At 51.3% G+C, this 12,723-nt stretch overlaps 1 protein-coding gene across 12 annotated transcripts in view; it reads left to right on the top strand.

Moving 5' to 3' along the window:
- The window catches only part of Abr (ABR activator of RhoGEF and GTPase), a 146,983-nt gene extending 135,197 nt beyond the window's left edge, over window positions 1-11,786 (top strand). For 6 of the 12 annotated variants that reach the window (XM_090350500.1, XM_090350495.1, XM_090350498.1 and 3 more), the window contains 7 exons: window positions 4,640-4,723; window positions 4,975-5,087; window positions 5,751-5,890; window positions 7,229-7,363; window positions 8,098-8,203; window positions 10,415-10,562; window positions 11,433-11,786. In XM_090350500.1, the coding sequence (XP_090206626.1) occupies window positions 4,640-4,723; window positions 4,975-5,087; window positions 5,751-5,890; window positions 7,229-7,363; window positions 8,098-8,203; window positions 10,415-10,562; window positions 11,433-11,522 (816 nt within the window). In that variant the 3' untranslated portion in view covers window positions 11,523-11,786. The remainder of the gene's footprint in view (window positions 1-4,639; window positions 4,724-4,974; window positions 5,088-5,750; window positions 5,891-7,228; window positions 7,364-8,097; window positions 8,204-10,414; window positions 10,563-11,432) is intronic. The other 6 variants (XM_090350499.1, XM_090350497.1, XM_090350494.1 and 3 more) reach the window with 2 other exon arrangements.
- The last annotated feature ends 937 nt before the right edge of the window (window positions 11,787-12,723 follow it).

The following is a 12,723-nucleotide window of genomic DNA, read 5'->3' as shown; positions in this document are numbered from 1 at the left end:
AAGATGGCAATGTAGGGACTGAGGACAAACAAGTTAGGGGCACCTCACCCACAGCTGGCCTCATAAAGGCCCTGGAAGGCTGGGGAGAGAAATGGGGGGCTCAGCAGGAAAGAGAGCTGAAACTGGGCCTTAGCATCAGGAGTTACTTTTCCTATCTCAAACTGTCCCAGGAAAAATGGGATGTGATGGAGAGGGACAGGAAGTTTCCATTCTAGGCAGCCAAAACTCGAGACCCCAGGTCAGGAGACTTGCTGTCTCCTTCCTGGTAAATCATGGTGACCACAGCTGCCACCCCTATCAAGAGTGCTGGCCTCAGGGCCGATACATTGTACAGTAGCTTCAGCAGAGAGGGGGCATCAAGGAGTCTTTAATTTTGCTTCAGGTTTGGTTAGTGTCAGACTTGAAGAAAACTCTTAGGCTGTCACACAGCCTGGAAGGTAGGCTGGGAAGGGGTGGTGAGCTGCCCTCATGGAACGGCGAGGTCAGTAGAGCTCGCCATCCCTTCTCCTCCACACCCAGGCAGTGTCCAGGGGCCATATCAGGACCAGGGGGAGCGAAGAGATGATACTGGTGGGAGGTACCAGGTCACAGGAGACTGGGGCAGGCGTTGAACCAGGCCAAGGATGAGGCCTGGAGAAACCTGCCTCAACATCCGTGCAGAGAGCATATACCAACAACCTGTCTGCCTCATCATGCGCATGAAAAGCAGTTGCCATCTCTCCTAGAGAGAAAGGAGGCAGTCTGTGCTGCAAATCCTGGGAGGGCCAAGGAGCAAAGGGATGGAGAGAGGAGGGAGATCTCGGGAAAGGGAGTCTGATGTCAGGGTTTCTGTTGGCCTCACAACCTAGGACCAGAGCCCTGGCAGTAGCCAGGTTGGTGGCTGCCTTATGCTGCCTTTATTTGAGGAGATCCCAAATGGTGCCTCATCTCACTCTGCTTCTTCACCTCCTCTTTTCAACATAGCCCCACCCTGGCAGGAGGATGGTAGCTGCTGAAGACTGGGTCTGGCCCACAGCCAGTCTACAGCTAGCTGCCACAGGTGATAGATAGACAGCACCAGAAAGATCTAGGCTGACCCAGATCTCGTTTCTCTCCTATGGGGACAGTGGCCTGTTAGAGGTACACATACTGGTGAGGGTGCAGAGAGCTCCCTGGACAAGGTGGGCAGGAGAACATGCCGTCCTCACCTGCCTCCTGAGAGCGGTACCTCAGCATTGCCCCTCTCTGCCTGTGCTAGGCCAAGCCGAGGCTCCCTGTGGGGATGTGGCCCAGGATGCCCAGAGTAACACCACAAGGGCCTAAAAAAGTCAGTAGAGATGCTGAGAAAGCAAGACACTGACAGTGAGGTTGCCTACTACCAATCCAGTGTCCCAATTACCAGCCAAGAGCATTGAAAATCATGTTTGTTATGTGTATGTATGTAAGTATATGGATAATGTTTTGGTTTTTGGCAGTCCTGAGACTTGAACTCAGGGCCTGGGCACTGTCCCTGAGTGCTCAAGTGGCACTCTGCCACTTGAGCCAAAGCGCTACTTACAGCTTTTTCTGTGTATACGGTACTGAGGAATGGAACCCTGGGATTTATGCATACTAGGCAAGCACTCTACCACTAAGTCATATTCCTAGGCGTTTTTGTTTTCTATTTTTGTGCCAGTATTGCGGCTTACACTTAAGGTCTTGCACTCTCACTGAGCTTTTCTTCTTATTCTTGTTCATGGTTGGCACTCTACCACTTCAATTACTCCTCCACTTCTTGCTTTTTATGGTTAATTGGATATGAGTCTCAAGAATTTTTCTGGTTGGGCAAGCTTCGAACTGTGATCTCAGATTTCATCCTCCTGAGTTAGTTATGAGTCACCAATGTTCAGCCTGCCAGACTTTTTTTCTATTTTTTTCCAGACAGGTCTTTGCTTTTCTGTCTAGGACTGGCTAGACTGTGATTCTTCGTTTGTGCTTCTCAGCATTGCTGAAATGACAAGACGCGTACCACCAAACCCAGCCATGGTTCAAGTTGGAAGTTCATAAACTAGTTTTTTTTTTTTTTGGCCCAGACTAGATTGGAACTGTGGTCCCAATTTCTACTTCCAAAGTAGCTAGGATTCTGGGTGAGCTACCACACCCAATTGGTACATGGGTAATTTAAGGCAACATTGAAAGAAGTTAGATTCACCTAAAAGTGCTATCAGTATGTCAGCCTCATCTAGTGACACATGAAGAAAACGTTTACACCTTCTATTTTACAGCAGTGTGTGTGTGTGTGTGTGTGTGTGTGTGTATGTATGTATGTATGCATGCTACTGCTGGAGCTTGAATTCAGAGCCTCTTGCTATTACTTAGCTTTTACGCTCAAGGCTAATGATTTACCACTTGAGCTACAGATCCACTTCCGACTTTTTAGTGGTTAATTGGAGATAAGAATTTCTCAGATTTGGCCAGGAGTTTGGCCTAGTGGTTAAAGTGCTTGCCTAGCATGCATGAAGACCCGGGTTCGATTCCTTGGTACCACATACATAGAAAAAAGCCGGAAGTGGTGCTGAGGCTCAAGTGGTAGAGCTCTAGCCTTGAGAAAGTCCAAGGACAGTGCTCAGGCCCTGAGCTCAAGCCCAGGACTGGCAAAAAAAAAAAGAATTTCTCAGATTTGTCTGCTGGAGCAGACAAAATAGCCACCAACACCTGGATATTTACAGCTTTTAAAATAAAATCTAGCTAGGTGCTGATGGCTCAGGCCTGTAATCCTAGAAAATCAGGAGGGTGAGATCTGAGGATCATGGTTCAAAGTCAGTCTGGACAGGAAAGCCCCTGAGATTCTTACCTCCCCAGTTAACTACCAGAAAACTGGAAGGGGCTCTATGGTTCAAAGTGGTAGAGTGCTAGCATTGAACAAAAGAGCTCAGGGACAGGGGCTGGGAGTTTGGCCTAGTGGTTAAAGTACTTGTCTAGCATGCATGAAGGCCAGGGTTCGATTCCTTGGTACCATATACATAGAAAAGAGCCAGAAGTGGTGCTGAGGCTTAAGTGGTAGAGCTCTAACCTTGAGAAAGTCCAAGGACAGTGCTCAGGCCCTGAGCTCAAGCCTAGGACTGGCAAAAACAACAACAACAACAACAACAAAAAAAAGAGTTCAGGGACAGCACCCAGGCCCTGAGTTCAAAACCCATACCTGACCAAAAAAAGAAAAAAAAAAACAAAACTAGTATGTGAGTAGAGTTGGTGCTAATCCACATTTTATTCTCATATTTATAGCCATGCATGGTGGCTCACGCCTGTAATAGCTACTCAGGAGGCTGAGATCTAAGGATCATATCTCCAATTAACCCCTAGAAAACAGGAAGTGGGACTGTGGCTTCAGGGGTAGGCCAGTAGTCTTGAGCTGAAGAGCTCAGGAACAGTGCCAAGGTCCAGAGTTCAAGCCCCATGGCCCGCACACACAAGTAGTATTTATAGAGATGTGAACTACTAGTAGAAATGTGTTCTACCTATCATCCAGAGATAAGAGTTTATAGTGTCTATTCAAGTCTGTACCGGAGTGGAACTTTTTTCTTAGTGCACTGTTGATCACGTTAATATACCCCCAGAATAATATGCTGTACACATCCAAGCCTTATAGTCTCAAGAAATGTTTCATCTCAATGTGTAGCTGTATATTTGAGGAACAAATTATAATAGGGAAATAAATATAAAAATGTAAACTAAGGAATTTCTTGAAGAGAAAAGAAGAGAAACGTAAGTTCAAGGAGAAAAAGACAATGAAGTGTTTGTTCAGGAGAAAGAAGAGTCTGTTTGGGTGTTTCTAAGTGGATGATAATGGGTATCAAATCACTATGGTAATTAGGTTCCAATGCATAGATTTAGAGAATGATGCGTTGTCTTTTAAGATGTCAATATTTACATTATTCTGGAAATTATATTCTTTGCAGCTCTTCAGACTTGCCATAGAAATGTCGAGATGTTGACTTAAAAATGTACTAGGGAGCACATAGTTTTTCAAACTCAGGTTGTGGATGCTCAAGCAAAATGGTTTGAAGGACACCAAGTGATCAGAACATAGTCACAAACGATTCTGGGGTAAGGCAGGCTGCCAGCAGTGCCCAGTGCCATCTTCCTGGGCTCCAGCTGAACTTCTTGAAGAGGGCTCGCCTGTTTGGAGCCAGCTGCTTAACCTCTTAGCCCACTGTGTCCTCAGAACAAGCTGGTGAAGCTCAGTCAAACTTTGTCCAGGTCCAACACCTGAGAATGGGCTCTTTACCTTGTACTGCACCCCCATATGCACAGGCTGGGGGCTGGATCTCCTTTAACAATGCTAATTCCTGTGGTTGAGTACACTGGTTACCTTTGTGACCTCTCAGGTGCTGCATCTGTGAAATTGGCTGGCAATACTCAGATCACAGTCTGCTGTCAGGGAACAGTACAGGACGATGGCTACCTGTCTCCTCCATAGGGTTAGACAGCAGAAGGGGCATGAGGGCTCTGGCTATCCCAAAAGACAGAGTTTTTAAGCCATTTATTAAGGCAGTTGCTGGCCAGCAGCAGGGAATGTGCACGCTGAACGGGACTGTGAACTGTCCCCCTCACTAATTCTTATTCTCTCCTCCTCTGTCTCTGTCTCCCCACCCCCATGCCTTTGCACTTCTCTCTGCAGTTGGATCCACAAACTGTAGAAACCAAGAACTGGCATACAGATGTGATCGAGATGAATGGGGTGAGCCTGGGGGATGAGAGCTGTGTAAGCAGTGGGTGTACCCCCTCACACACACACAAGCCTGACCTCTGCTTCTACTTCCCCTCTACCCCTCCAGCCCTCCCACCCTCTTCTGCCCCACTCCTTCCACTCCCAGATGCAGGAGCCCCGGATTCTGGAGCCCTGCTTGCTATCGTGGGAAGGGGAGGACCCTGGGTTTAGTGGACACTCCTGGAATACTCATGCCCTGGACTTTTGTCTGCCTCTTTCTACCCCCCCCCAAAAAAAAACAAAAGCAGATTAAAGTGGAATTCTCCATGAAATTCACCAGCCGGGATATGAGCCTGAAGAGGACCCCATCCAAAAAGCAGACTGGTGTCTTCGGGGTGAAGATCAGTGTGGTGACAAAGTAGGTGCTGCTCCAGGGGTCCAAGTGTTTGGTGTCAGCATCTAGGTCCCCACTGGAGACCCACCTCCTGGCCTCCTTTTCCCTAGCAGCACTTGATCAGTCACCCCCAGTCTCAGATGTCCAGAAGTGGCCCACAGGGATATGCTCTGCCTGCTCCATGCCTTTGAAGTTAACAGCATGAAAATGGAGGGCCAGGTGGGGGAGGCGCCAGGGGTAGAAAAATGGACATCTGCAGGCCCACATCTGGGCTTGGCAACCATGGGCTGGAGTCTTGGAGTCTGAAGTGTGTGGCCTTGAAGATCACACTGCCCCCACTTTGCCCTTTGTCTCCAGGGCTGACCCCCAACTCCCTCACATGACTTACTGGTTGCCCCCCCGCAATGCATTTTTTCCTTGGGATGGAGTCCAAGGGTTCCTGCCTGTTAGGCAAGTGTTCTGCCACTGGGCTATGTTTCTAGATTCCTCTACCCCAAACATCTGAATCTAAGGGAAGATGCCTTCCCCAGAATCACTGTCCCTTGCTGCACCTTGTGGGCAGTCCTTGACAGGCAAGGTGGCACAGCTTCCTCAGCCCCACTCCTGACCCAAGGCCAAACTCTGCCGGGGAGGGGGCCAGCCAGCACTGGGAGGCCTCCCCATCTCCCTCACAGCCCTGCCCCACAGGCGCGAGCGCTCCAAGGTGCCCTACATCGTGCGGCAGTGTGTGGAGGAGGTAGAGAAGCGAGGCATCGAGGAGGTCGGCATCTATCGGATATCCGGTGTGGCCACGGACATCCAGGCTCTGAAGGCTGTCTTTGATGCCAGTGAGTCTGGAAGCCCAGGAAGGGCAAAGGGGTGCTGGGCAGGATGCTAAGAGGGCTCACTCAGTGAGACCAAGAGGCCTTGTCCACAGAGAAGAGAGGAGCAGAAGTGGCTTGCCCTGTGGCCTGTAGTTCTTCTCTATGCACAGGAAGACCAGCGTGCCGTCTGCATGTGTCCATACTCTCCTCCCACTCTAGTGGAAGTGGGCAGAACTAGAGAGGCCAAGCACGTGTCCAGGGTTACCCAACTCAGAACTCTGGAGCCTGGACTTAAGCCTTTCTGACTTCACAGTGTGTGCTCCTCACTTCTATGCCTGGTGTTAGCAGGCTGCCAGGAAATTAAGGGCCTTTGAGTGTGGGCTTGCTGGCTCAGACTCCCCCGTGCTGCCTCTAGGCCCCTTTGCTAGGGCAGGTCTGCACCACATAAGCCCCTCGTTTCCTCTTCACCATCCTGCAGGGTCAGGTTTTGGCAGCATCCCAATGGTCAGGAATCCTGACAGGGCAGGCAGCAGTGGGTCCAGGCCAAAAGGGGCCCAACAAGAGGAAGGAGGAATGTGCTGCACGTAGCTCCTCTGTGACCTGGAAGCTGGGCTTTGTCAGAGCTGACTTTGGGGGTCAAAAAGCTGGGTGGGTGGCTACTCAGGAGGCTGAGATCTGAGGATCGAGGTTCAAAGCCAGCCCCGGACAGTAAAGATCATGAGACTCTTATCTCCAATTAACCACTAAAAAACCAGAAGTGGTGCTGTAGCTAAAGGGGTAGGGCAGTAGCCTTGAGCTGAAGAGCTCAGGGCCCAGGCCCAGAGTTCAAGCCCGAGGACAAAAAAAAAAAAAAAAAAAAAGTATAGTACAGCTGGGTACCAGTGACTCATCTGAGGATTGTGGTTCAAAGCCAGTCCAGGCAGGAAAAGTCCATGAGACTCTTATCTCCAATAAACTAATCAGAAAAAAAGCAGAAGTGGTACTGTGGCTCAAGTGGTTGAGCACAAAGAGGCTCAGGGACAGCACCCAGGCCCAGAGTTCAAACCCCAGGACCAGCGTAAGAAAAAACAAAAATACAGTCCAGAGGAGCATAGTGATGGTGTTTCCAGCTGGACATGTGTGCCGTGTGGCAAGAGCATGGCTCCAGGACTCAGGGTGACAGGCCATGTTCCCTCCCCCAACCTCTCTGTCTCCCTGCCCCCCTGCCCAATGTCACAGAATTTGAGGGCACTACCCATGTTTTGTTTGAGGGGCTGCCTCATGGCAGATTTGGGGGGTAGTACAGGACTAAGGACTGGCTGCTGGGGCAAGAGTGATGACTCGGGGGCCAGCACAGTCCCTGACCTTGCCTGTCCTGTGCAGACAACAAGGACATCCTGCTGATGCTGAGTGACATGGACATCAATGCCATCGCAGGCACCCTCAAGCTCTACTTCCGGGAACTGCCGGAGCCCCTCCTCACAGACCGACTTTACCCAGCCTTCATGGAGGGCATCGGTGAGGCATCTAGAGTGCTGAGGGTTGGCTGGGCTAAGTCAGAGCCCACTAGCTGGTGAAGTACAGAGCAAGAGACAAGCTGTGGCCTCCCTTGCCCCACCTGCCTTGGGCACTGGCAGGTTTCATGGCTGGGCCTTGTGTGCCCTCAAGCTTCCTCCTTGCACTTGACCTGCGTGCCTAGACAACCAACATTTAGGGAAGACTGCCCTGAGGTGGGCAGTGACAGGACACTGAGGATGGAACACTAAGGCTTCCAGCACCGCTCCCTCCCCCACTCACCTCTGTTGAGGGCCTGGCCGGCTGGGCCCCAGCTGCCCCTATTTTGGCCATACCTAGGCCTAAGGACTGCAGCCCTCACGGGGAATAAGGAAGCCCAGGAAAACCGCACACTCCAGTATGCAACACAAGTAATTGACAAAAAGAACTTGTCCCCAACCTCGGCATGTCACCACTGGCTTAAATCTGGCAGAGAATGGGGGTCAGAGTGGCACTTGTGGCAATGTCCCATACTAGAGGGGAAGGACTGAGATGTTCTCAAAGCCTGCCTTCCAGCAAGGTGGCCTTGGTGGCATGCCCAGGGGAACTGCTGCTAACAGCCCACCTCTGCAGCCTGGGCTCTCCCCCAACAACCCCCTTAAGGCCACTAGGGCTCTTGTCAGGGTCTTTCCTCAACCTCCAACCTCTCAGTCCCCCTTGCCCAAGTGGGCCCTGCCCCAGCCTCTTCTCTCCCATAGCCCTGTCTGACCCTGCTGCCAAGGAGAACTGCATGATGCACCTGCTCCGCTCCCTGCCTGACCCCAACCTCATCACTTTCCTCTTCCTGCTGGAACACTTGAAAAGGTACTGCATGGGGCAGGACTCAGCCAGGGGGAGGATGCAAACCCAAGCAGGCTACAGCAAAGCACCACAGAGCTGTGTTCTGATTAGCAGGCGCTGTTTGTTCATGGCCAGTCAGTTTAGCATTCTTTAAGTAGAATAGGCAGGCGGCTTGGGGTGAACTGCAGGCAGGAAAGCAGATGTATGTATTTTTTATTACCTATAGATATATTGGGTTAGGATGTCAAATGTGTTTGTATTATGAGTCATAGTCAAGAGTTTGAAACCCACTAGTCTGGGCCAGCAGTCTGGCCTAGTGGTAGAGCGCTTGCCTAGCATGCCCAAAGACCTGGGTTCCACTCCTCAGTACCACATACACAGAAAAAGCCAGAAGTGGTGCTGTGGCTCAACTGGTAGAGCACTAGCTTTGAGAAAGCCCAAGGACAGTGCTCAGGCCCCGAGTTCAAGTCCCAGAACTGAGAATAAAAAAAGCAGGGGAGCAAGAGTTTGACCTAGTGGTAGAGTGCTTTCTTAGCATGGACCAAAAACCAGGTTTCATTCCTTGGTACTACATACAGAGAAAAAGCTGCAAGTGGTGCTGTGGCTCAAGTGATAGAGCTCTAGCCTTGAGAAAGCTTGAGGATAGTGCTCAGGCCCTGAGTTCAAGCACCAAGGCTGGCAAAAAGAAAAGAAACAAACCTCACTGGTCACTGATCTTGGCCCATGTCTCCTGGGCAGATAGGGAAACTGAGTTCCTAACCAACAGGGACTTTTTGGTGGTTAACAGAATTGTTCTTCAAACTCGCATCTTCCAGATCCTAAGACCCTTCTTGATTTTCCTCACCCCTTCGGTGGTCAAGCTGACACCCACCATCATGTTCAGCACTGCAGCTGAGCTCTAAGGTGCCCTCAGGACACATTTGAGCCCAGATTAATCCCAGGTGTGCTGAGGGGGAAATGTCACTGGGTATTCCTTAAATCCCTTCACCATCCAGGGCCACAATATTCTCTGCCCCAGCTCAGCCTCTTCTTGGGTCCAGGTCCCTGGTCCAGCCAGACTAGGGTAAAGAGGACCAGCAGATAGCTGCTGGGCCTGGTGTCTTGTTTTTCCTATTATGAGTTATTTTCCCTCTGGTTTGGCCAGGGCCAGAGCCCTAACCAGTTCTCAAATAGTTTGGTGAGTGTTGTAGGAGGGCACACAGCAGAGGAGTGGGAAGGGAAAATTCATTAGGTTTTCCACCCTGGGAACTAGGCAGTCTGTTCTCACATCTGGGGCCCTGGCTCTTTGTGTGGGGGGGGGGGGTGAGGGTGTGGGTGTGTGTGGTGAGGGACTGGCCCACTGCACAGCTGCCTGTTGACATTGTATTGTTTGCCCGTTTCCAAAGCAGTCAGCAGGCACATCCCCAGCTCCTGCCTTGAGGGCAGGAATGGTGTTGCAAGGATGTGGGGAGGCACTGCCCAGGGTGGGTGTATCTTAGCTCCAGGAATATTTCCTAAGTAGGGAGGGAGGCTCAGAGCTTCATGGTAATACTAGGGCTGGCTGGACACCAGCCACAGATGGCATCTCCTCCTGTCACTCAAGGGAAGTGTTGACATAGCATCTGGTCTATTATGCAAAAGAAGCATGGAAAATCCAAAGGGAGACCAACAGCTGGGGTCCCAGGAGCCCACCCTGTGGAACCAGGACAGCCCCAAGCCTCCTGGGGTTAGCACATTGCACAGCAGCGAGAACCATGGGTCTCAGCAGCTGCTGCTGAGCCCTAGGCCCTCTCCACCTTGCCCCAGCCTGCACTGTCACTGTCTGTCCCTTCAGCCACTCCCACTGCTGGACTGTTGGATGCTAGAGTAAAAGCATAGGTTCAGATTCAGACATTTAACCTCCCTGTCTTCATCTCCTCTGTGGGATGATGAGACTGTGACAAGTTTGAGTTGTTACCGATAATGTTCTTGGAACAGCTGTGTAGTCGCTATGGCAAGGGAATGGGAGTTGCTGGGTCCTTCTGGTCCTGGCCGTTTCTCATCAGCAGGTAGCCTGGAGGCTGGGAGCATGGATCACTGGGACATAACTGAGGCCTGGATCCCTTGGCTTAGCGCCTTTACCACTAGCAAGTCTCTAGCTGCAAGGAATTTTGGGACTCCTATGGCTACCTTGGGTCACCCTGGGTTCTGGGGGATCACTTGGCTGCTGAAGAGTGACTTCTGGAGACTTTTCTCTTCTCCCTACCTTCTTCTCAGGGTTGCTGAGAAGGAGCCCATCAACAAAATGTCACTTCACAACCTGGCCACTGTGTTTGGCCCCACATTACTGAGACCCTCAGAAGTGGAGAGCAAAGCACATCTCACGTCGGCTGCAGACATCTGGTCTCATGACGTCATGGCACAGGTACCACCAGCACAGCTCAGGCCTGTGACCAGTGGAGGGGTAGAGAGAATGGAGAAGTACCCACACCCTCCCCTCCTGTCAGCTGGGTTGGTTACATGTATAGACTGCCACTGGCTCAAGGATGGAATATCCTTCCCCTCCCAAGCCAAAACTGTGAGTCTCGGCAAAGAGCCAGAGTGTGTTCCAGGTCCCAAGAGTGCCTCAGTCTCAGAAAGCCCAAATGACAGACAGCAAGACTTGAAAATAAGCTAGGAATGGTGGCTTATACCTGTAATCCCAGTTACTGAGGAGATGGAAGTAGGACCATCGTCTGAGGCCACAAAAAGTTTGAGGCCTACATGAAAAACAACTAAGATCAAAAGGACAGGGAGTGTGGCTTAATTACTAGAGCACTTGTGCAGCAAGTACAAGGCCCTGAGTTCAACTCCTAATACAGGAAGGAAGTGAAGTTGGGAAGAGGAAAATGAGTAAGCCTGCCAGAGGCATAGAAAATTCTGAGGGCCTTGTCCTTACGCAAAACCTCACGCATAAAAGCTCTGGAGCTGCTTCTAGAGCTAGAAAGCTTCTTTGCAATTTCTGCAAGACTTGGGGAAAGCTGTAAAAACTAAAAGCCAACGTGGGGTCCAAGTTGGAAGCTTTTGGCACAGTGACTCCAGGCTTCTCTCTGCCCTCTGCCCTGCAGCGCCCTCTAGTGTTCCAAATGAGCAATCACCTAGACTTCCAAGGTAAGGGAAGTGGCTAGACCCAGCAGGGGACAGGGGCAGAGGACAGCACAGATTTGGCCTTGATTCAGGGATCATTTCTGCTAAGCAGGCTAGATGGAGAAAGAGGACAAGGACTTCAACCTCAGTCTCCCTTCTCTCCCCACAGGTCCAGGTCCTCCTCTACTACCTGCAGCATCCCCCCATTTCCTTCGCAGAACTGAAGCGGAACACACTATACTTTTCCACAGATGTGTAGCCCGAGGCAGGGCAGCTGTGGGGGTGGCCAGAGCCAGCCCCTGCAGCCTGGGCCCAATACAGACTTGAAAGACTGCAACAGAAACTCCCCAGCCCAGCACTCCAGACTCCAAGGGAAGCTGACTTCCACAAACTGGAATTATGTGCATCCTTTGTGCCACCTGTACAGAGCCAGCTGACCGGCCCCCAGCCTCATCACCACACGCTGGCTCCTGCCCTCTGTTCCTCTAGTTGTGTCTGATGCTCTATGCTGTTCAGGAATTGCTTTATGTGTATTTGTCATGCAGAAAAGGTCCTCAGTGACCCAGTGTGGGCTTACAGGCGGCCTGTTCTGTTCTTTGATTTTCCCCAACTTTCTTTCTTCCCAAGTCCAGTCCAAGGGCTTTTACTCTGCACTCTGTAACTGCAGCCAGCTTCTCTCTTGACCCTGCTTCTCGGATCTCAGCCTCCCCTTGGTGTCCTCCACCCTCTTCTTCCCAGCCTGCCGCATGCATGTGCGGCCTTGGGTTTCACTCCATCACTTGGAAAGTTCTGCAGAAGCCCTGGGTGGTGGTGGCAGCCATTTGATGCCACTGCACGCTGCCCTCGGCCTCTCCCTGCCCTCCACCCGTGGAGGCATACCTGCTTTGCCTTGCTACCTGTGCAAATGTTGGACAAGGAGACAGACTCACACTAACCTTCAGCAGAGCTGGGGAGCTGATTTCTGGAACTTACCATCTGAGAGTCGCCATTTCTGTCTGGGGTTTGTTCTGTCTCCTGCCTACTAGTAGTGAGGCATTTTGACTGTTTCTTCTACTACTGAATTTTCAGTTCCTTTTCCCCAGTGTTCTATTTCCTTTTAGTGTAAAGGCCTACAAGTGACCTGCTACCAAGAGAACAGAGGGTGAGGAAAGCATGTGGGGAAGTGGAGAGCCCAGGCCGCTAAGGACCAGGACAGCACAGGGGACAGCGCTGAGCACCAGCAGCGGGCAGCGAGGGGAAGCTGCTCTGAGCAGGAAGGACTTGGGGAGGCTTTCTAGTAGAGCCTGGCTTCCTGGAAGGCAACTTCTGTGGTGAAAGCAGGTGTCCAGACTGAAGCAGGCTCCATCCTGGAGGCTGCCTGGCACCTCCCATACCTCGTGGTACTTTTGCCTTAGACTTTACACACTCTCCACAGCCACGCACTGCCAGGGGCAGCCCTCCCGACATGTGCTGCAGGCCTG

Source organism: Megascapheus bottae, chromosome 17, assembly GCF_031878675.1.
Source record: "Megascapheus bottae isolate mThoBot1 chromosome 17, mThoBot2.hap1, whole genome shotgun sequence".
NCBI classification, from domain to species: Eukaryota; Metazoa; Chordata; class Mammalia; order Rodentia; family Geomyidae; genus Megascapheus; species Megascapheus bottae.
This window is presented reverse-complemented; position numbering and strand designations above follow the sequence as displayed.